The sequence below is a fragment of the Triticum urartu genome, chromosome 1 (genome assembly GCF_003073215.2).
Source record: "Triticum urartu cultivar G1812 chromosome 1, Tu2.1, whole genome shotgun sequence".
Classification (NCBI taxonomy): Eukaryota; Viridiplantae; Streptophyta; class Magnoliopsida; order Poales; family Poaceae; genus Triticum; species Triticum urartu.
In genome coordinates, this window is record NC_053022.1 from 575,896,440 (window position 1) to 575,919,585 (window position 23,146).

General features: G+C 44.8%; 3 protein-coding genes across 3 annotated transcripts; 2 read left to right on the top strand and 1 right to left on the bottom strand.

Moving 5' to 3' along the window:
* The first annotated feature begins 3,279 nt into the window (after nucleotides 1–3,279).
* LOC125540442 (protein RESTRICTED TEV MOVEMENT 2-like) lies at nucleotides 3,280–4,560 on the top strand. The gene has a single exon (XM_048704061.1). The coding sequence runs from the start codon at nucleotides 3,362–3,364 to the stop codon at nucleotides 4,322–4,324; it is 963 nt and encodes a 320-aa protein (XP_048560018.1). The 5' UTR covers nucleotides 3,280–3,361; the 3' UTR covers nucleotides 4,325–4,560.
* A 7,391-nt stretch (nucleotides 4,561–11,951) lies between these two features.
* Nucleotides 11,952–13,485, top strand: LOC125532143 (inactive protein RESTRICTED TEV MOVEMENT 2-like). The gene has a single exon (XM_048696304.1). The coding sequence runs from the start codon at nucleotides 12,043–12,045 to the stop codon at nucleotides 13,258–13,260; it is 1,218 nt and encodes a 405-aa protein (XP_048552261.1). The 5' UTR covers nucleotides 11,952–12,042; the 3' UTR covers nucleotides 13,261–13,485.
* Nucleotides 13,486–13,870: 385 nt separating this feature from the next.
* Nucleotides 13,871–18,421, bottom strand: LOC125532136 (stress response protein NST1-like). The gene is made up of 3 exons (XM_048696296.1): nucleotides 18,087–18,421; nucleotides 14,675–16,142; nucleotides 13,871–14,289 (listed from the first exon to the last, which is right to left on the bottom strand). Exon 2 carries the CDS (start codon nucleotides 16,040–16,042, stop codon nucleotides 14,714–14,716), a length of 1,329 nt encoding a protein of 442 aa, XP_048552253.1. The 5' UTR covers nucleotides 16,043–16,142; nucleotides 18,087–18,421; the 3' UTR covers nucleotides 13,871–14,289; nucleotides 14,675–14,713.
* Between the last annotated feature and the right edge of the window lie 4,725 nt (nucleotides 18,422–23,146).

Below are 23,146 nucleotides of genomic sequence, written 5' to 3' on the forward strand. Positions count from 1 at the left end.
ATTATTAAGCCTCGAGGGCGAGTATATATTGAGTACAAGACTTGAAGGGTAAGAAGCCTCTCCTGGAGATAAGGTAGGAGACAGATTTTAAATTCTAGACTACCAAATAGAAGTATCTCAAGTATATCTCTAACAGTTTTCATTTTTGTTTTGGGTTGTGATGGTTGTCATCTGTATTTGTGTGTGTGTGGCCTAGTCAGGCTGTTTCGGTGTTATTCTTTTTTGGGCTAGTCTTGTTCACAAGCTTTTTATTTATTGTTTTATTTGCCTTTTATTCATTGTAGTTAGTATACCGGCTGAGGCACTCTATATTGGAGTGTCGCCCACCTTGGATAGCCAAGAAAAACCACGCCTCCAACTTGGGGCCAAGCAGCTGAGAGTTAACGTAGTATTTTTCATTTGCGAAGTAGTCTGCACTGTTGGATAATGATAATAGAGCTCGTGTAGTACATGAGTACGAGGAAATAGTAGTATTTTGTGAGTATGTGGCCTTTTATTAGAAATGAACTTTAGATAAAATCACAACTTTGACACCTTCATTATAATTTTTTAATAAAGCATAAACTATTATTTTGCTTGAACAAAAATTCATATGAGAATAAATGTTTTTAAAATTTTAAATATGTACCATGCACATATTTTTTCCCGTAGGAAAAAATATTGATATGAATAAATAAAATATTTCCCTATATTCCAAAAAGTGTTGTGAGAATAAATGTTGGTGCATCTGTAAACAAATGTTCATGCCTACACACACAAATTGTTCACGAATATGAAATATAAGTGTTTATTCATTTTTCTAAATGTTCATCAAAGACTCAAAAGGTGCACGTACATTCCAAAGAAATTTTGTGAAATTTTAAAAGCATACTAGCATATTTTCAGAATGTTTGTGTAATTCTAAAAAATGATCGCCTTTTAAAAGTAAAAATTCATAAAAGGTTAGATAAAAATGAAACAAAAACACATGCAACTGTGCTTGCACGTGGGTGTGCGGGAGGTGGGGTATTGTGGTTGTGCGATGGTGACTTCATACAATCTCAAGATGCTATGTCGGCTCAATCTCTCAAACATGCTTATAGGGGTACGGTGTGCGAACGTGTGTTCATACGGGTGACTGTATGCTCACGTATATGAGCATGTTTGATTCTACTTTGTTAAAAAAAAGGACCACTCGCATTGTCTAAAAAAAAGGACCACTCTTATTTTAGGTTTAAAACAAAAGAACACCTCTCGCCTCAGGGCAATTCTCGACTCGCATCTATTGGGTTGGTCCAGTAGCCGGTTCGTCTTCTTTTTTCTCATAATTTTATTTCATAGTTTGTTCGTTTGTTCATTTTCCTTCTTTTTTTCTTTTGTCCCAATTTTCAAAATATTCAAAATACATATTGTCCACAATTACTTAATAATAATGTTCTGGGCCGGTGATTCACATTTAGAAAATGTTCATGCAGTGCCAAAAACTTGTTCAAGCAAATTTTAAATTATTCATACCACTAAAATAAGTTAGTGATATTTAACAATATATGCGCATTTGAAAAAAAATTGACATTTAAAATATAAGTGACATTTAAAATATTATAAAATGTTCATATAATTAAAAATGTATTTTTCCATTCAAAAAATATTGTGAATTTTAATAAAAAGCAGTATTGTAACTTCTAAGAAAAAAATATTGTGACTTTTTTTGCATAAATACTTTAAATGTCACGGTAGCGCACACGTGCAAAACCCTGTTCCTGAAAGAAATATTGTGACTTTTTTTGCATAAATATTTTAAATGTTTGTATAAATATTTTAAATATTGTCCTGCTTCCCGAAAGAAAGCCTGTTTTAGCAGCACTGACCCACCCAGGGCCTGATTTCAGTTGCAGCCGTGGATTACTTTTTTTCTTTTTTGGGGGCGCTTATTTTGCGGATTACTTTCTTTCGGTTTCGTTTGGACTGGGAAAAGAGTGAAAAATATCAAATATGTCAAGTTATGAAAGGAGAAAGCATATGCACATATATATAGTAGACAACACCATTGTGAAATACAGTAGATGGTAGAACAACACGATAAACTCTGGGCTGAAAGACAATAACAAAGTAGTTAGAAAATAGAATGACAAAGTTAGCTACTGTACACCAAGATGAAATTATCGCAACAAATAATTGGATAGTGTTTCTGCATGTGGAATCGATGTGATAATTGCTGCATGAACCTTCTTTCAGATGTGGGGAAGGATAAAACCTTTTTATCTCCCAAAAAAAAATATCTCCATCGATAAGGTTTTTCGAAAATCTGATGGCGCGAGTTTATTCTTTATTTTTTTGTGAAATCTATTATGATTGGAAGGGGTTTTGCCTGTGGTTGAGTTGGTTAGGTGGACAGTGGTATCCCCAACCCACCAGGGTTCAAATCCTGGTGCTCGCATTATTCCTGGATTTATTTCAGGATTTCCGGCGATGCGCTTTCAGTGGGAGGAGACGTTCCCGTCGACGACGAGGCGCCTACGGTGACTTCATAAATCTCAAGATGATATGCCGGCTCAGTCTCTCGGAGGTGCTCATAGGGGTAGGGTGTGCGTGTGTGCGTTTATAGGGGTGAGTGTATGCGCGTGTATATGAGCGCTTGTGTCTGTACTGATGCTCATAAAACAAAAAGTAGAAAATCGAAATGGTTTTGACATTTTTCCGTAAGAATACAAACGAATATGCCCGGATTTTATTTTTTGACCGAGGGTCCGTCCTCCGTTCATGCGTGCGCTCGCCAAGTGGAAGAATGCACATCCAGAAGTTGTGCCACCATCTTACACAAGTTACATATACTTGGCGCTCAAAAAAAAGTTGCATATACTTGAAGTGAGATAGAATTAAGATGCGATGCATGTCCAATTGGGTGCTAGTGACATACCCCATGGATCGCCGGCCGCACATAGCTTGGCTGCCACGATGATGCACATCCATGGCTAGCTTCCCTAAGCATTCTCCTTTCTTTCTTTTCTTTCTTTCTTTCTTCACCTCCATAGCTAGCTTCCCGAAGCATTCTCCTTTCATTCTTTCCTCACCCCCATAGGGTTAGCTTGCCACCCTGGAAACCGATTTACCCTCCCGCGCAAATATCCCTAAACCTTTCCTCCTCACCCATGCACGACTCCATGGATGCACTAGCTTGCAAGCTAAGCTACACCTCTTCATACCTACACGTATGCATGCATGGTCGGCCCGGCCGGGTTAATTCCATACAGCAATCTCCTCCTTCCACCTCACCTTCATATATATATACACGGCGCATCATGCCAACCTTCCCATCTCATCTCACCTCTCGATCATCTAAGCACCACCACCAACCAACCACAGAGCTTGCCTACGATTCCTCATGGCGGCCACCGGCACCAAGCAGCAGCAGCCGACGGCAACACCGGTGGCGACGGTGGTGGACCCCAAGTTCGAGTGGGCGGAGAAGGAGGGCAGCTACGTGCTCCGCCTTACCCTGACGGGCTTCAGGAAGGACGACTTCCGGGTGCAGGTGGACGGCACCGGGAAGCTCACCGTGCGAGGGGCGACCAGGCCGAGCGCCGGCGGGCCTGGCTCCGCCCTCTACAGGGTCTTCCAGCTGCCCGCAACCGCCAGCCTTGACGACATCGCCGGCCGCTTCGAGGCCGGCGTGCTCACGCTCACCGTGCGCAAGCTCGCCTCTTCCGGTGCCGGTGTGGCCAAGGACAAGGAGGACGGTGCACCGCCGATGTCCATCGAGGAGATCAAGAGGAAGCCCACGAAGGAGGCTGCCAAGGCGGCGGCACCCGCAGAGGTTGGCGGCGCTGAGTCCAAGGAGAGCACGCTCGGCCGGACGAGTCGGCAGGTCGCTGAGCGCGTTCGGCGCATGGAAGAGGAGGCCAACAGACGCAAGCAGGAGGAAGAGAAGAAGCCAGCACCGGCGGCGAAGAAGGACCAAGACCCTAGGCCTAAGGCTCCTCAAGCGGCAACACCAGCTGCGGCGACACCTGAGAAGCCTGCCATCGGCGAGAAGGACAAGGCGGCAGTTGACCGGGAGAGCCTGGAGGACAGGGTTAGGCTGTGCGGCGACGGCGAGGAAGTGAGGGCCAAGGCAGCTGCCACGCCGACAGCCATGGATGCGAAAGCGGAGCACGAGAAGAAGGCGGCGGCGGCGACATGCACCGCCTGGAAGGAGCGCATTGTAGGGGAGCTGAAGGGGCTGACAGACATGAAGTGGGCGGACAACACATTCGAGATTGCGAGGAAGAACAAGGAGGTGGTCGCCGTCGGCGTCGCCGCCTTCTCGCTAGGCTTCTTCGTCTCCCAGAGGCTCTTCGGTAAGTGAGCAGCAGCAATGCATACGAAGGATGACCATCTCACATACACCAACAGTTGGCACGTAATATGTACAGGCTATTGTTGTGTTAGTAAAATGTACATTAGTGACTTAACAACCATGTAAGCTATTGGTGGCATCAATCAAAGTGTGTACAGCATCAAAGTATATTTGTGGAACAATTCCATACCACTCTCTCTGCTATTGCTTTTCAGCAGCTAAATGAACTTGCACCAATTGTGCAACAACTTGGAAATTCTGCTGATGCATGGAGTTATGACTTATGAGTGGAAGTCTGGCTTATTTTCTGTCAGTAAAATGTATAAGCAAATGATAGGACCCTCGGAGGTACACCACCTGTTTAGGGACTTGTGGAAGGCTGCAAGCAGAATCAGACATAAATTTTCTTCTGGCTCCTTCTATATCATAGAATCAGCTCTAGAAATCTCCTCAAAAGATAGAACTTCCTGTTACAAAGCTACGAGTATGCACTCTGCCAAGAGCAAGTTGAAGAAACATCCTTACATCTACTCTGGGATTGTCAGTTTGCATTATCATGTTGGGACATCATTGCCCCAAGTAGACATAGAGGGATATCTGTTTTTGATGACATCCTCCTCCTCGAACAAGCCTTCCCACCACAGATCGCCATGAACATTGTTGTCATGGGATGCTGGAATATATGAATGCAGAGGAATGGGGAAAAAATTCATAACAATTCCCCGAGCCTGGAAGCATGGAAGCATGGAGTGCACCACGATCTATCTCTAGTTAAGCATAGAACTAAAAGTAAAAACATTGCCTGTCTAGAGCAATGGATGAAGTCCCTCTTATCTTAGTTCCCAGCAACTGATTTAGTTTTCATGTTAGAGAAAACGGGAGTTGGATAGTCCGCTTGTACTCTTTTTTTTTCTTTTCTTCCTTTGTACCGGGGTAAAAAAAAAGTATGTATATTCAGACAACAAACATGGAGTCAATCATCATATCTCGTCTTATACGACCATGAATTATATGACATTGACTCAAGAGCATATAGTACAAAATATATGATGAAAATCCTAACTTCATCCATCCGTCCCTCACCTCTACAACTCCCTAGCATCGCCACAGTCATCAAGTCTCCGCTATTCATCGACCGTTCTTGACCCTGCAATCTCAACCTATAATGTGGTCCCTATGTGGCCCACTCCAGACCTCCCACCATTGGCTACTACCTCATCATTGCAACAACCAGTGACCCTTAGCCGAAACCAGATGCTATTTCTTAGACCATGGTCGCCCACCTTCAGCAGCATCCAGGTCCCAGCACAAACTCCACGGCAACTATCCTACTTCCCCAACTCTTTCCTACAAAGTCATTGGGAATGGCCTTGTTCCTAGTAACATTTCCATCCCCAACTTTCTCCTTTCACTGCTCCTTTTCATTGTGCCCTTCTCGCACAAAAGCTATCTTTTGTTGTGGAGGAGGAGCTCTATATTTCTTCTTGTTCATCGTCTTCTTCTTCTTCTTCGAGTAAGGATCAAACCCAATTCCCTCCTTAGCAACATATTCCCTTCGATTGATTAAAGGTCATTAAGGTTATTTTCCCTTTGAATGCAAGACACAAACCTTTTCTCCGCTGATATTTCAACTTCTTATTCTCCTCAAGGAGTAGTCGAGTGTAGAGTTAGAAGAACATGCATCATAGTGAATATCAATGGGGGCAATGCTGGCAAGAGACTTAAAGGTAGATTCTTTAAGTGGAGCATATGACTTGGTGAGAGCTATGAGCTCTCATTTGACAACATTGGAGCTTTTCTCAAGGAGCTCAAAGCCCTCAACAAGCCTAGCATGGTCAACTTGAAGCATATCATGTTTACTCTTTATGTCACTTGACACCTCAAGTTCACTAGCAAGAGAATTAATCACTGATTTTAACAAAGTCAATTTCATAGCCAATAATGTATTCCTCAAGGGAAGCCTTCATGATTCCCAGTTCTTGGAGTTCATGCTCAAGGAGTTTGACTCTCTCTTTTTCCACTATAAGGAGGTTTTCAACAGTCTCAACAAAGTCACCGTGCTCAGAGAGTGTCTTCAAGAGATTGCCAAAGAGAGCACAAGTCCCACCATGAAGATTTTTCATAAAAGGTCATTGATGCATCCACGCCATCCTCCTCACCACCATCACACTCATCCTCCAACCGCTCACAAGGAGAGTTGGGCATGAAAAGAGGTGGGTTAGGGGAGTCAGACTTTGTTATTACCTCTTTAGCCATGAGGCAACGATGAGTGATAGGCTCAATCTTGTTGGGTACGTCAAAGAGGTCGCTAGAGGAGAAGGATGGCATGGATTGCATGGCTATGGAGACAGTACCCACATTCTCCCCGTCCTTGTTCTCATCGTTGTTGGACATGTACTCCTCATGGATTGGCACCTTGACATCATTTTCTCTTAGAGAACTTGGAGAATATATTTTCTTTAGTACAACCTTATATGACTTGTCTTCTCTTCAAGGGACAATCCACAACAAAGTGTCGAGACTATCACAAGTATAGAAATTTCTTCTCCGAAAGGATCTTCCCTTGAGATTCTTCCCCTTGTTAGCCATGATGCCTGAATATTTCTTAGTCATTTGTTGAGCACGACGTATCATCTTCTTCTTCAACACATTTCACTTCTTCTTCTTAATCTCTTGAAGCACGCACAACCACCTTCTTAGCCTTCAAAGGGTGCATCATATATCACAAGAAGCCACATTTTAATGGATATGTCGTGGACTCCCCTACCGAGGGGCAATGTTAAGATCAATCATATAGCCTGCTACCTCCATGTGAGCAGGTGCCGCTAGGGATTCGGTTACCGGACAAAAAATACGGTTACCGCCTGATAACTATGAATCTTGGCACCCACATGAAATCGCTTTACAGAGAAAATATTCCGATTTTTTGAATTTGAAAGAATTATAAATGAATTTTGTTCAGATTGAAAATTCATTAAAAATATCCACCCGGTATTTTTTATTACAACGGTAACCGGAAATATCAGTGCCACATGAGATTTTTTTCCGCATCCGGAATCCAAAACTTTTGTTTATGTCCTCTCATGCTCCCGTGCATGCAGTTAAGACGGCTTGAACTTTTCTTTGTTGAATCCTTATAATAACTGTTTTTTAGATGTTCGGTATAATAATTATTGAATGAAGCTCCTTGTCCCTTTCTTCGCAAGGAAGGATAAACCTTTTCATCCCCCTAAATAAAATGAGATTTCTACATTGGCATATGTTTCCAAAATTCTCGTGAGGAACCCAACCTTTATTTTGTTTGGAGGCTTTTTTTCTAAAGAATTGGCTACAAGCCAATCGATTGAAAACATAATTTGGGTCAGAAATCAACTGAAAATATAATTTGGGTGAGTCAATTGACCCAAACTTCTTCTTTCAGCCTAAAGAAAGAAGGGGCGGCAGGAGTAGCAATCGACAGCACCCGACGGTGTTAGCAATAATCTTGAGTTTAGTGTTAGGCAAGTGCTAGTTAGATGCTACTTTGCTCGCTGCCGTGTAGTAGTACGTATTGGAGTCAACCTTGACGTAAGTGTGGGTTGTGATCGGAAAAAAATTATATGGGACCAGGTCTCGCGGTTTAGCAGGTGAGACCCATCCTGACCCCCCCCCCCCCCGCTGATTTTAAATGAGGGGTGAGGGATGCTTTATGATTTATGAATGCCACGTGTCATCTATCAGGATGGATCTCGCGTAAGATCTGGTCTCATAAAATTCTTTTCCGTTGTGATCATGTCCGGCTTGTAATTAGCTTGCATGTCGACTCGTCATAGTACTTGGCCCGTATGAGCGTTGGAGTCTAGTCCGGTTAGGATTGTTGTCATCGTGTGATAGTAGGTTTAGGTCATGGTCGGTTGGCCATGTATATATATACAGCCCTACGTGAGAGTTTGTAACATCGATCGGTTGGGCATTGTTGTCCTCGTTGTTGCCCCTTCTGCGTCTACGCCGACATCTTGGAGTGGAATTAGGGGTATCCGTCGTGTAAATGTTGTAGGTGGATATTGCGGTCCACTTGCCAGTGTTTACCATAGGCGGAGTGTGTTCTGCAGGGCCATTAGCATCTTCATCCATGTCTGTGGCCTCGTCATAGTCCAACACGTCGGTTAAGTCATCGACTATGGCAACTAGGTGGGTGGTGGGTGGGATGTAAATTTCCCTGTTGTCGGCTTTAAGTCCGATGTTGTCGTAGACCGAAGTCTTGTTGTCCGAGATTGACATTCTCTGGATACGATCTAGCATCTCATTTATGTGAGACAACTCTTCAGGATCCATGGCCTGGCTGTAGGTAGGGCTGACTCGAAGTACACCCGGCTTATAGGTCGGTATGGTTTCGGCGCCGAGGAGATCCGAGGGTTACTCCGAATCCAGCGCCGTTGTCGGTTCTACATCCGACATGTCTTAAGAGATAGGGGCTGGACCAGAGTCTGAGCCGATGGTCGAGGCGAGATCGCCTAGAGTTGTCATGTCGGGGTGCTCTAGCGACGCCGAGGGGTTTGACCCGGCATCCATGAAGGGGATCGGATCCGACGTCGGACCTCCGATGTCTGCTGAATCCTCAATCCGGCCGGGAGTCCAGCCTGACAGGATGAGCTCGCCGCGAGAATCTGTGACGTATTCTAAGACTAGCCACAGTGGGAGTAACTTTAGCAGTAACATCGAGTCCAACTCAACAAATTTGCTTATGTGGCAATGAGTTAATAAGGAGAGAGGTAGTTTCAGTAACTTAGCTAGTTACTGTAACATCACATGTCCCAATGCAATATGAGTCTATAACCTAATAAATTAAGCTTTGCATGTTACCGCACTTATGTTACTACCGACTATAAAAATAGTAACATTCTAGGGATATATAAATGTTACTAGTGTATGTTACTCTCTATTATGGCTAGTCTAAGCCTCCAAAGATCATGATCTGGTCCGAGGCGTAATTCTCGACAGAAGCCAGATGACCCGTCAAGTCGGCTCAAAAAATCATGCTACCAAACACAAAAGGTTGTCCGGGCATGTTGGCCGGTTAGCGACTTGCATGCGTGACTACACCCGCTAAAACATCCCCATGTCTCGTGGCCAAAAACATCAGCATTGGTTTGAAGTGTTTCTCCAAAAATGTTACACCTGCAATGCAGAGAGGTTGATTCAAATCAAGGACCTTTTGGCACAAGTGGAGAGGACTTCACCACTGCACCAGGCCTACCCTCTTAAAAGAAAGAAAATATAAAATAAATAAATAAAATAATATTATAGGTATGTTTAATCCTAAATTAATCAAATACAAATTTAGAAAGGAAAAATAACAAACTATGTATAACATAACAGAACATAAAAACATCTACTTTCTCTAGCCTTATGATCCCCTATACTAAAAAAATGAAGTTTCCTAAAAAAAACCGTGGCATTGATATTACATATTTTTTTATAATATACAAAAATAAGCATGCAATAATGATTTTTTTTTGCAAAAAAAAGTGTTTCCTAAAAGTAATGGATTAGTAACATCAGTATTACCCTTGGCAAATTTTAACATGCTCCCTCTGACCCCCTCTTTTTGCATATGAGGTAAGAAGGTAAGAGTTAATCAGGCCATTAATTAATGAGATCAACGGCCCAGATCTATTATATACTCTTATCTCTCATGTGAAAATAGGGGATAAGAGGGAGCGTGTTAAAACGGCTCATTACCCTTACAAAATGAACTGAAATAAAAAATAAATCAAAATAAAAAATGAAGGTTTTTAAGAAAAAATTGAATTAGCGGTATTGGTATTACCCTTTTAGAAGAAAGAAAATAAAAATAATAAAGATTTCTAAGAAAGTATGAAACCCTTTAAGAAGAAAGAAAACAAAAAATTAAATTAAAACTTGCACACAACTTTGCACTAAATTGCACTTTTTGCAATATGCAAAGAATTGGCATATAATAATGCATTTTCGTGTTCCATATAATTTACACACATATTATTTGGTGCCTGCACGTATACGTACACACACACAAATAAAAAGAGGTTTTCTAAGGAATGAATTAATGACATTGGTACTACCATTCAAGAATAAAGAAAGTGAAAACAATAAAGGAAAACAATGACAAAATGTTCACACAATTTAGACGAAAATTGTGTGTTTTTAATAATATGCAAGATAAGAATACAATAGTGGTACTCTGCAAAAAAGATGTTTAATACTACCTCCGATCCATAATATGTGTCGCAGTTTTGAACTAACGGTAGTTCAAAACTACGACACACATTATGAATCAGAAGGAGTAAGACGTAATGAATTAATGGCATTGGTATTACACTTTAAAAAGAAAGAGAATGAAAAATATAAAACAAATTCAAAATAAATAAATTTTCTATGGAAGAATGAACTAGTGCAATTAGTATTTACCATTTAAGAAGAAAGGAAATGAAAAAAGAAACAGTGAGATAATTTGTACAAAAAATACATAAAAATTGCGCTATTCTAAAATATGCATGAATAAGCATATAAAAGTGGAACATTTACAAAAAAATCTAAAAATGATTCAATTAGTGGCATTAGTATTAACTTTAAAAAATAATGAAAATAAAACTAAAACAATATCAAAATAATGATGTTTTCTAAGAAAAAATGAATTAGTATAGTTTGTATTTCCCTTTAAGAAAAAAAATACAAAACTTACAAAGAATAATCATATAGCAGTGAAATTTGGGCACATATTATATAGTATCTGTGTGTATATAGATACACCCACCCTACATCCCAAAAGTACTCACAAAAGTAAAAAAATAAAAACAACTAATAAAGATAAGGAAGAAACAAAAGCAAAAATGCATTAAAAACAGAAAAAAAAAGAGAAAGAGGAAGGTTATTCGCTCTGGAATAGGCTTCGGCCCGTTAAAGAATTGACTGCCCAATATGTATTTAGGCAAGAAAAAAAAACAGCCGAAAACGACACGCTGACCGTCCTAGAATAAAAGTACACGGATCTTAAATCAGAAATGAACAGCCCAAAAATCGACTGACCTAAAATTAATTTTTGAGGCGATTTACATATAGCTAAAATGTTTTTCTAAGCGCGGCACCATTTTTATGCAGAAAATCTCAATAATATCGACAGAAAAACATAATCAAATTATGCCAGAATATAAAATTCTAAGTGATGAGAAACCGAGCATCCTGAAGTCGTGCCACCATTTTTTGACAAGTTATACATAAGTGATGTAAAATTGAAGATGCGATTTTGATCCAGTTCCAGTCACGCGCGCGGCCTCCAATCGATGTGAACACGGTGCTGCACACGCGGCCGGCGGACGATGACATGCACACCAAGCAAGCATTCCTTCTTCACCTCCATAGCTTAACTTCCCTCGCTTCTGAATCCGTAGATTTAGATCCCAAAACCTTTCCCCACCCAAGAGGCCATGACTCCATGGATGTAGTACTAGCTTGCAAGCTAAGCTACACTTCTTCTTCATACCTACACTACACTACACGTATGCATCCATGGCCCGGCTCTCCTCCTTGCTCCTCTAGATCTCCTCACAGCCCAAGCTTCGAACCAACCAAACATTCCATGCGTCACCTACGTACGTCGTATATATACACGGCGCATCCTTCCCATCTCATCTCACCTCACCTCTCGATCATCCAACAACAGAGCAAGCATCACTCTTCAGGCCATCACGATTCCTTCCCTACGCTTCCTCATGGCCGCCACCGCCACCAGCCAGCAGCAGCCGGCGGCAACACCGGCGGCGGCGGCGGCGGTGGTAGACCCCAAGTTCGAGTGGGCGGAGAAGGCCGGCACCTACGTGCTCCGGCTCACACTGACGGGCTTCAGGAAGGACGACTTCCGCGTGCAGGTGGACGGCGCCGGGAGGCTCACCGTGCGCGGCACCAGGCCGGGCGCCTCCCTCCACAAGGTCTTCCAGCTGCCCGCAACCGCCAGCCTCGACGACATCGCCGGCCGCTTCGAGGCCGGCGTGCTCACGCTCACCGTGCCCAAGCGCGCCGGTGCGGCGCCGGCCCCACCGACGAGCATCGAGGAAATCAAGAAGACTAAACCCGGTGGTGCGGCCAAGGAGGAGAAGGCCAAGCCGACGCCACCCGCAGAGGTCGACGACGCCGCCAAGAGCATGCCCGCCAAGCCGACGCCACCCACAGAGGTCGATGGCGCCAAGAAGATGCCCAGGGAGGAGGGTGCTGCCAAGCTGACGCCACAAGCAGAGGTCGATGGCGCCAAGAAGATGTCCAAGGAGGAGGGTGCCGTCAAGCCGCCGCCGCTAACCTCCCACCAGCTGCCATCCAAGGACGGCGGGGCTGGAAAGAAGGAGAAAAACGGCGCCAAGCAGCCGGCTACCAGGGACGACGGCGGCGAGAAGAAGGAAGCCGTCATTGGCAGTGAGCCTAAGGAGAGCACGCTCGGCAGGACGACACGTCAGGTCGCGGAGCATGTTCATCGCATGGAGGAGGCCAAGAGGCGCAAGCAAATTGAGCATATGCCGGCGCCGGCGTCGAAGAAGGAAGAAGAAGTGAAGCCCAAGGCACCCCAGCCAGCAGCTGCTGCGATGACACCAGAGAAGCCAGCGCCGAAGGCAGAGGTTGCCGACGGCGAGAAGGCCAAGGCGGAGGTTGACCCGGAGAGCCTAGCGGAGAGGGTGAGGCGGCGCGGCGAGGAAGAGAGGGCCAAGGCTGCTGCCGCGGCGACGGCCATGGAAGCAAAAACGGAGCAGGCGAAGAAGGCGGTGGCATCGACATGCACGGCCTGGAAGAACCGCATCGCCGGGGAGCTCAAGGGGCTGACGGACATGAAGTGGGCGGACAACGCGGTGGAGATGGCGAGGAGGAACAAGGAGGTGGTCGCCGTCGGCGTCGCCGCCTTCTCCATCGGCTTCCTCGTCTCCCAGAAGCTCTTCAGGAAGTGAGCAGCGCTGCATACGTAACATACACAGACACTGGGTAAATATGTACCGAACTAAGCTATTTGTGTGATCAGAGTGTACAGAGACATGTAAAGATATGTGTGCAAGTTAAGTGTGTACATAGAGACAACCAAAGCTGACTGAAGATTGATGTGCAACATACACCTTCGGATTGGTGCTTTTATTCACACACAAAAAAAATCATACGGCAGTGTGTTTCTCATGGTACCAGCAGAGTATTAAGTTTTCAGAAGTTACATCACTTCTGAAAATTTAATTCATTTGGTTGAACTAATCAAGGTCGTAGGATATCCGAAGTTTCTAAGTTTGCATCCTTACTTTTCTCTATGGTAATCCTAACTGGCGAACGTTGGCTGAGAAGGAACTCCCAGCGAATCCCATTGCGGTTCTTTATTTAGTTTTCTATGGTAATGATAACTGCGAACGTTCGTTGGGAAGGAACCCCAGCGAACGCCCTCGCAGTTCTCCTAGAGAAGTTGCCACCCTCCCAGCTAGTGTTCACCAAATAAGAGGGTCCTTTTTCTATGGGACGAAAACAGCACACCTGTTATATGATGTCATTCACAAGAGGTGGAACGGGACCCACACACACTGACAAAATATACCGTTCTTGCATACAACCGCAGCATATGGATAATGTGATACCTTCACACAATTCAATTAAGCTTCCAACTGCTCGATCCCAAAAGGTACGAGATGCTAGTCTGAATCTATAAAATGTGACAGTCTGAACCTTAGGGTAGTTTTCAAACTTCCATGTGAACTTTCCTTGTCCGGCACACATTTATTATATGTTCACCATAACCGAAGAAACCGTCACCGAAAGAGCTGAGGAACTAGTTATCACCATGATGTCACATGCTTACTGCAAGCCTGGTAGTACAACAAATGTTGGCAACAACAACAACGAGAGGCAACTAGAAGATCACTCGACAATGTCCAACGGGTCTCGAGTTGGTCTTCAGGGTTTTTTCTTGAACAGCCATATTCTTGTCAAAAGCCAACTTCGACCTGAAACAATGGAAAGGAATGATATCAAGCATGCAAAACCCAGGTACACTGTAATATGCTAATATGCCATATGGTTTATTGTCTGTAGTCTGCACCTAATCTGCTATCCGATAATTATGTATCACCCAGGTACACCATGTAAATGACAGGCATTATGGATATTGTAGTGTAAATCACTCACAAGTAGATGCTTTTTCTTATTTATGCAAATCCATTAATGCTCTAATTAACGCCTTTCTTATATTTATGCAAAACCCTTATTGTACACCTGCAAAGATATCTCAGGGACACAAATATCGAATCGACTAAAATCTGACACTGACACATGTTTTCCAGAGAATGTGAAAGCTATTAAAAAAAGAATATCCATAACATTCATGCTTACCATACTGCAAACCAAAGCTTTTGACTGATCCAACATAAATCATTCATGGTCTGGATTGCCTTTTAGCTTAAGCTCAACTTCTAGCTCCTTGTGCTTTAGCTGAAGTTCCAAACGCTTGTTCTCGAGCATCATTTCTTCATTCTCCGATTCCATCCTTTCAATTTCCCTGTCCTTCTTCCTCTTGAATCTCTCCCACTTTAGACGTTGCTCTGTTACTTCCAGTTCCTGTGCTTCAATCTGCAAGCGACGTTTCCGAAGCTCTATTGCTTGGGAAGCCAGTTCCTTCCGCACAACAGACAGGTTGGTTCCATCCGTAAAATCCTTGTTGATATCCAATGCGATGCCATGGGGATCCAAACTCCCACTACCATCATTCGAGCTTGAGGTGAGAAAACCTGCATCACCATGATCCAATGCATGACACATCCTTTTATTCATGGAAGGATCCCTCATACTGTGATGAACTGCTTGATGCTCTTCGTCATGATCCTCGTAATCAGAATCTGCACTATGGTCATCTTCTTCAGCATCTCCACTTGCATCCCTCCTTGGATCATGCTCCTCTTTACATCTAAGAGCAACCTGTAGTGAGTGCTGAAGTGCAAGATCTTCGGGTAAATTCACACGGTTGTTGTTATGATAGGAACACATCATCTCATAGAATAAATGCTTAGAGTTCAATATCTTCCTTGCATCTTCTTTCATCTTATCGGAAAGATTATTCATGCAATCAAGGAGTGCTGGATTATCCACAACATTGCAAGCAGTACCACGACCAAGGATATCCGTAAGCCTTTTGTATCTCTTGTTGAGGTCATTGAACTTATCCTCGCACTGCTGCGGTGACACATTGCAGCCCCTTTCGCCCATGACCTTTGATATTGCTTTCCACTTGCCCTTCTTCTGCATTACTGTAATGTTCCTCCTCCCGCCGCCCAAATCCGCCCCAGGATCCTCCCCCGTGTAAGATGCTGCGGTAATCAAAAGCTTAACCATCGAACCAGTCCACTTCATCCGATGCCATGCTGAGCCTTTCTTGCCCTTGCCACTCTGGGCATCAGTAGCATCCTCAGTCATATCATGCTCCTCGTCGTCACTGATGGAGTTCTTTATGAGATGGTTGTGCTGCTGCTGCTGCTGGTGGTGATCCTTTTTCCCATGTTCTACAAACTGAAATCCGGATCCGGGGTTATCATGTTCTGTAGCCCGGTTGATAGGCATTGTGAAACTCCCTGGCATCTGAGATTGGTTAAATAGATGTTTTCCTGAGCTTGGAGCATGCATTTGCAAGGAGTTACCATGTAGATTCAAACTAGCATAAGGAGTTCCTTGCGTCGTGTTTCCAGGAGGTAGGTTACTGCGGTCCATTTTCCCAAAATAATCACCCAGGCAGTTGAACTTCTTGTCAATACCATACAAAAGGTACAGGAGGTGCCACAGGTCTTCACTTCAATATCACAATATAGCCCTGCATAGCAATTTGGACAAATTGTCAAAAGCCCTGCACATGCATATTTGCACATCTGTATACTTCTCAATGTTGCCACAACCAAATATTTAACTGACTACCTAACTACTGCAAGCATCAAATGAAAAGGCTGCCATGTTAGGCATGTCAAGGCACTAACAACCTACAGAACAAAAAGGTTATACAATATCATAATATAAGATGATAGGTTTAAAACATAACCATAACATCGTCGGTCATAAGCTGCTGCGGTGAATAGAGTTTGGGGCAGACAGCCTGTATGTCTGACGCGTATTCAAATATGATATCGCATACAAAAAATTAGCGTTTTAGTGACAAAAAACAGGACAGTTGTTATCTCACTGACAATTAAACCTTTCTTGTATGCATTCACCATATCTGGATGATAGCTTCACTGTGTCCTATGAAGTTCGATATGCTAGTCAGAACCTACAAATGTGGCAGTCTGAAGCTAAAGATTGTTTACAAACTTCCATGTGAATTTTTACTTGTCTGGCATGTATGTTCATAGGCAATGGTTATCTTGCAGTTTGATCAAAAAAAGGGACATCGTGGGTCAAACAGAAACTTAGACAGGACTGAGTTACGCTGCTAATTGAGTCCAGTTGGGTCGTGTGCATAGATGAGACGGACCAATAAACACAGAAGGATTTAGGTGCCATCCAACGGTCTATATAACTGCAATAAAGGCTGCTAGACATGATTTCTTGATAATTAAATGTGGAGGCTCAATGGAGCTTCTGACTTGCAAATATACAAGATATTAACTTACGCATGCAAGGTAAATCCCAGCAGTTCATCACAAAGGGATTGAAAAGGGGGGAGAATGCAAACATTACAATAAGAACACCGTATATGTCATGATGCTTACAACCAAAGTAATTGTACAGATGTAGACGTAGCTACATCTCCTCTATTTATGACACATAATCTAGACTGTTCGAAGTTTTGCCTCATAAACTGTGGCATGCTCTTTCAACGGGAGAAGATGAAATTACTGAAAGAAGAGAATTGCAATATATAGGAAAACTGCTGTTTGGCAACAGGGCAATAAGTTCGGTTAAGCCAGCAAAACTACATCAAACCGTAGCATAACCATAGTGGAAGGCAAAGCCAGCTGAGGTGGAACCAATGTTCAGGATATCGGTAACTTGTAGCTGCTCGGTCGGGTGGAGTAGGGATTAATCGGCTAGTCAGCCTATTGACTGAATTTACGTGCTTAGTATTCGGCTAGAAATTTCCATTCCGTTCTCTTTGCAAAATGGGATTGCATAAGTCCCATATATACCAAAACTGGTCAAGAGTGCCACAAGGTGGGGATAGTCTCACAAGACAAGGGTCCCAAACAAAAACAAAAGTAATTTGATCAAGGAGGATATCGTTTCAATTATCTTGCAGGAGATTACTTATTCTTATTACTCTTTATTAAGTACTCCCTCCGTCCGGAAATACTTGTCCGAGGAATGGATGAATCTAGATGTATTTTAGTTCTAGATACATCCATTTGTATCCATTTTTCCGACAAGTATTTCCGGACGGAGGGAGAAATACTTACTACAAGAATTTGAACTCCCCTCACTACCCTCCCCGAGAGGCATAAATCCCACACACCCCGGCTGTCGCGCCGTCAAGCCAGGCACCCTACCCTCACCGTGCATCAGGCCAGCCGGGCATAGTGGCTCCCCTTTACCACCGCCCCCGGCATAGCTCCCCCCAATTCCAGCAGCCCTGTAACCCTAGACCTACACCCGCTCTACCATGTCCATCCTATACTCTCTACCGCCTGTCTGCTACACCTTGTATCTACTCTACTCAGTGATGGACCTGCAGCTACAGGGACAGACGTCTATAAATCAAACTGGCGGAAATCAATCATGGTCACTGGGCGATGTGGCACCACAGTAGAGCTGCTGCTGCTCTTACCGTCCACGGCAGCGGAGCCTTCGCGCCTACTCCCGCTTCCGCGCCGAGACCTACCCTCCTCCGCAAGCTACTACGGCAGCGGAGCCTTGGCCCTTCTCCCCGGTCGCCGACGGCCGGCGTCCTCGAGCGCGCGGCAGTCCGCCGGCCGGCCGGCCACCCCGCGGTTGTAGATCGGCTGCGGTGGATGGTGGTGAGGGAGGGCGCGAGGGAGAATGGCAGGCGGGCGGCGGAGAAGGATTCCGGCGCCGGCGAGGGATTGGGGATTTGCGGCGTTGGGGTGGGGGAGACGAAGGAGAGAGTGGGGCCCTCGTGTGTTTTGTTTTCTCCGTTCGGGCTCCAGGTGCGACGGAATATGCCCAAGCAGCAATGTTAACTGGGTTTGGGCTGGACATGAAGATGCGGGCCGCTTCTGCGTGTTGAGCCGGCCGGGCCGGAGATGAGACGAGGCTTCTTTTTGTGCGGCCCAATCTACGCAGCCTATATTCCCTCCTCAAAATATCTTTGTCTCAAAAAGAAAAACTCCTCCTAAAATAAATATCTCAAAAAGAAAAACCCCTCCTAAAAGAAGAGCCTATATGCCTTTTTCTCCACCTTGATGATGGCGGCCATGGAGCTATGAGAATCTAGCAACATACCCCACTTGAGATCGGATGTTTGGTCGGCGTCGTTTCCTTTCTGTAGGCGTCGCCGAGGAGGCCTGAGAGGCGCGACTAGTGTGCGAGTCCATGTCAATGGTCACAGCTCAGCTAGTAATTTGACTATTTCTCAGAAAAAACTACTAATTTGACTAGTGCGTGACTCATGCTTTTTTTTTGAAAGGCGGGACTCTATGATTGGATGTTCTTTATGTTCGTATCTTTACCTCTTTTACTTTAGTTTAGAGTCTACAAAACTTTTCAGGCTAGTAAAATAATTTTCTACCCCAATACATTTTGGAGGCCACTACGCGTCGGCCGTCGGATCTTTTAAAAAGATCCGCCGCCTCGCCGGTCGTTGGATGTGGCATAATCGTGTGGCTCAACGTCTCTCTTTACTTCGCAACAAAGGTCTTGTTGCGGAAACATTTACAATAAATATTATGTCGTAGAATATATTTTTTGCAACATATGATGTGTTGCAGGATTTTTTTTGCAACATAGTTTTTGTTGTAGATTTGTTTTTTTGCAATAGAGGTTTTGTTGCAGTTTTTTTTGCAACAGAGTTGATATTACAAAAGATTGTTTAAGTTGCAGTCGTCGTTCGATGTTATGGTTCGGAACACCACCATTGTTGCAGGATAAGATAGAGGACACATGGTTGACAAGAGAAATAACGGAGTATGTGTGCGAGCGTGGCCGGTGAATCTTTTAAAGAAGTCTGTCGGCTCACGAGCCATCGGATCAAGTGGATTGAGCGACCAAGCGTCACTTTTTATCATTGCAACATAGGTCGTGTTGCAGGAAATTTTCTGCATCACGGGTCATGTTACAGAATTTTTGCCACGTATGTCAAGTTGCATTTTTTTACAGCACATGTCTTTTTATAGTTTTTTTTGTAACAGAGTTTTTGTTGCAATTTAATTTTTTTTACAATATGTTTCTGCAACATAAGTCTTGTTACAATATGTTGCAGAAAATATTGTAAAGGATAGTGAACAGCGCTCAGCGGTCACGTTGATCGAAAGAAAGAAAAAGATGAAACCGTCCAGGCAGGACACGAGTCACATGAACGAGCCGGCGGATCGCACGCGAGCGTCCGCCGGTTGAAGCCAAGCTTTTTCCATACATTTTTCTCGCTGACCATTCCAACATTTTATTTAATAAAAATAGGAAAAAGTGAACTCTTGATACGTAAAATTTTCAACGTGAGTGTGAGCATTTTGCTAATATAGATGAGCTTTTTAATGAAGACTGAGATTTCTGAAGAACGTTTTATTAGGATTTTCTTTTTTTTTTGAACTACAAAACATTATTAACGTAGATGATCATCACTAGCATCGCCACAAGCTCTTCCCCCAGAAGTAAACAATACATACAAAATAAATGGATAAAAATTGTACTCATTGAATAAAAAAAATAACTATTTGCGTAACCACAGTGTTACATTTTTCTAAAAATAAATAAAGTGGGCATTTTTCCGGCGAAAAAATATATTGTATATTATAGTATTTCTGTAAATAAAGATGTGCACGTTGACACAAGAAACTTCGAGTCTATTATCACATCTGCTACAAACAGAAGTTAGCAAAATTTTACGGTTTTCAACTGTTGAGTATAATGTTTATTTAGAAAATATAGAATAGCGTAAAGTTTATTTTACCTTGTCTTGTACTTTAAGATAATCATGTACTTCTACATATATGCCAACAAGGCTCAAGCAATAATCATCAATTTCATGAATCTTTTTCTATTCTCTTCTAACATGGCATTAGCCTAACCCTGATCCAAACTCTAACCGCCGCCGCTTCCGCACAACGCCGCCCTCGGAACATTCAATCTTCCCATGATCGCCACCGGAGGCCGTGCCGCCCGTGCCTAGAGTTTATCTGCCAATCATGTTGATCGGCTGTTCTCAAAAGTCCTCCTTCTTATCTATTGATCCAGGTTTTTTTTTATCGATCGACTAATCGGTGTCCCTTTTTGATTTTCCGATCTGTAAATCGGTTTGCGTCGCCCACCGCCCCGTCGGTCCTAGTGCGCAGCTACTCCAACCTTGACGGGGACTACACATCAAGCGCGGCCGTGGCACCCGAGGGACGCCCGCATCCGTCCGCGCGTCGCTCTCCACTGAGATCGGCTTCATGCAGGACGCGTCCATGCACGTTGTGCAGCGCAGCTGCGACGTCCGGCAGCTCGTGCGCGCTAGCCCGTCCTTCGTCCGCGCCGCGTGACCTGTGGGCTGTGGCCTGTGGCCCTCAAGCATCCCGCGTTGGCGCACGCAGGCGTGGATTGTAGGTCGTCTTCCAGCGTGATTTGTTGCTTGGTGATCTAAATCCACCGATCCATGTCACGGTGTACAGGGTGGCTTGTACGTACGTCCCATGCATGTACAGCTTTGCTGCCTGCACCTGCTACGAATATCGTCATCGCGTATGCACACCTCTTCATTGACTGAGCACCGGGTGGCCGCAACATGGCCGCTCCCGTGCCTACACCAACCCTCGCGCTGCCGTTGTATCGCTCCGTCGGGTCATAGCAAGCGTGACACGAAGTTTCTGTCGCTGTCCCATGGTTCTCCTCGCAGCTGCATTGACCCGCGCACTGCCGCTGCGTCGCTCCTTCGGTCCGTAGTGTTGCAGCCCGCGGTTCACCGCCGCCCCGAGGCCGTCTGCTTCAGATCGTCCCCGTGGCTGCATCACCCCTCGCATTGCTGCTGCGTCGTCTCATTGGGCCGTTGCGAGCGTGGCACGCGGTCTCTGCCGCCGCCATGAGGTCTTCCCCGCCGTCGCCCCGACCTGCGCGCTGCACCTGTGTTGCCCTTCGGGCCGTAGCGCCGCGGCACGGTCCACTCCGCCATCCCCGCGCGTCGACTTGTACGTGGTATGTGCCGCGCTGCCTCCCTAAGCGCGGGAACACCACCGTCCGCGCCGGTCTTCGTCATGTTGTCGGGTTCTTCCTCGCCTACTTCGAGCACCGTCGACGCGCTCCTAACCTAGCCGCCGCCGGCGCCTCCTCGGGCCACCATCGTCGCTCCTTTTCCTGGTCCACAACGACTACCTCGACACCGGTCACCCCGACTCGACATCGACCATGGCTACACCACCCTACGCTCTCGGCTACCTCGACCACAATTATACCATCTTACGCTCTCAGCTATCTCGACAACGGTACAAAGGGCATGCCGTCAAGTGAAGCCGATCACGATCACGAGGCGGCCAACAACAGGGAATGTAGCAACCGAACCAAATAAACACACCCACCCAGAACACGCCAAACGAGCAGCCCCAAGCAAACCGAGCGGACCCAACAACGTTGAACGTATCCGGCTAGCCACCAAAGGTCAACAACCGGCCAAACAACAACTGAACTCCCTGGCATGCCGTCTCCACCAGCGCAGGAAAAGCACACGCAACACGAGTCAAAAGACGGCAGGCGACAGGGAGATGGGCGCGCACCCGGCCCACACGCCATGGACTTCTGAAGCAGCTGGCACGACGAGGGACAGAACGATGTGAGCGGAAGGCAGCATGACGCGTCGCGGGCGTATCGGACGTCTAAGATGCCCTGCGCAGAGAGGTAATCAAGCATCGTTTAAAGGAGTAATGTCTTTCAATGAATCTAATGCTTGAAGTTTGAGTGCTTAATACTGTTATTAAATGGTTCGTACTAGTCTGGTCAGCTATAGTTGCATTTTTCTCATTATCAGAAGGTTATTAATGAATGAGGCAATTGGTGCAACATGAGAAAGTGAACTATGGGCTTTTCAGTTTACAACTGGGTTTTTAGGATTCTCGAGCCAGCTATGTGCGTCACTGGCTGCTCAAGGGGAAGTGTGGAGTTTGGAGTTTCGAAGGAAGGGGCCCAGGTGTGATGTGATGTGATATGATTCGATTTTGTTGTATTGAAAGGGGTTAAAAATTGAAGGCTTTGATTTTTTTTGAGTAATAAATATCATAATAGAAGAAGATTTGGATCTGGATCCACATTTGAGTTGCTACCCGAGAGGTACTAAAAGTCAACTCCGGCTCATGGCCGACTCATCATGGACCCACGGAGCCACCACCGTGGTGAGGGACGGAGCGACAGAGCGGACGATGGGGAGGGCTCCAAGCAGGCAGCATGGATGCCCTGTGCAAGCGGGTACTCCGGCATCCTTTAAAAAGGAGTAATGTCTTTGCATGAATCTCATGCTTGAAGTTTGAGTGTTTGATACGTCTTCAACGTATTTATAATTTTTGATTGCTCCATGCTATATTATTTACTGTTTTGGACATTATTGGGCTTTATTACCCATTTTTATATTATTTTTGGGACTAACCTATTAACCGGAGGCCCAGCCCAGAATTGCTGTTTTTTGCCTGTTTTAGGGTTTCGAAGAAAATGAATATCAAACGAGGTTCAAACGTATTGAAACCTTCGGAA

Excerpts from the sequence above, each read along its gene's own strand:
- LOC125532143 (XM_048696304.1), top strand. The coding sequence starts at position 12,043 with ATGGCCGCCACCGCCACCAGCCAGCAGCAGCCGGCGGCAACACCGGCG.
- LOC125532136 (XM_048696296.1), bottom strand. The coding sequence starts at position 16,042 with ATGGACCGCAGTAACCTACCTCCTGGAAACACGACGCAAGGAACTCCT.
- LOC125540442 (XM_048704061.1), top strand. The coding sequence starts at position 3,362 with ATGGCGGCCACCGGCACCAAGCAGCAGCAGCCGACGGCAACACCGGTG.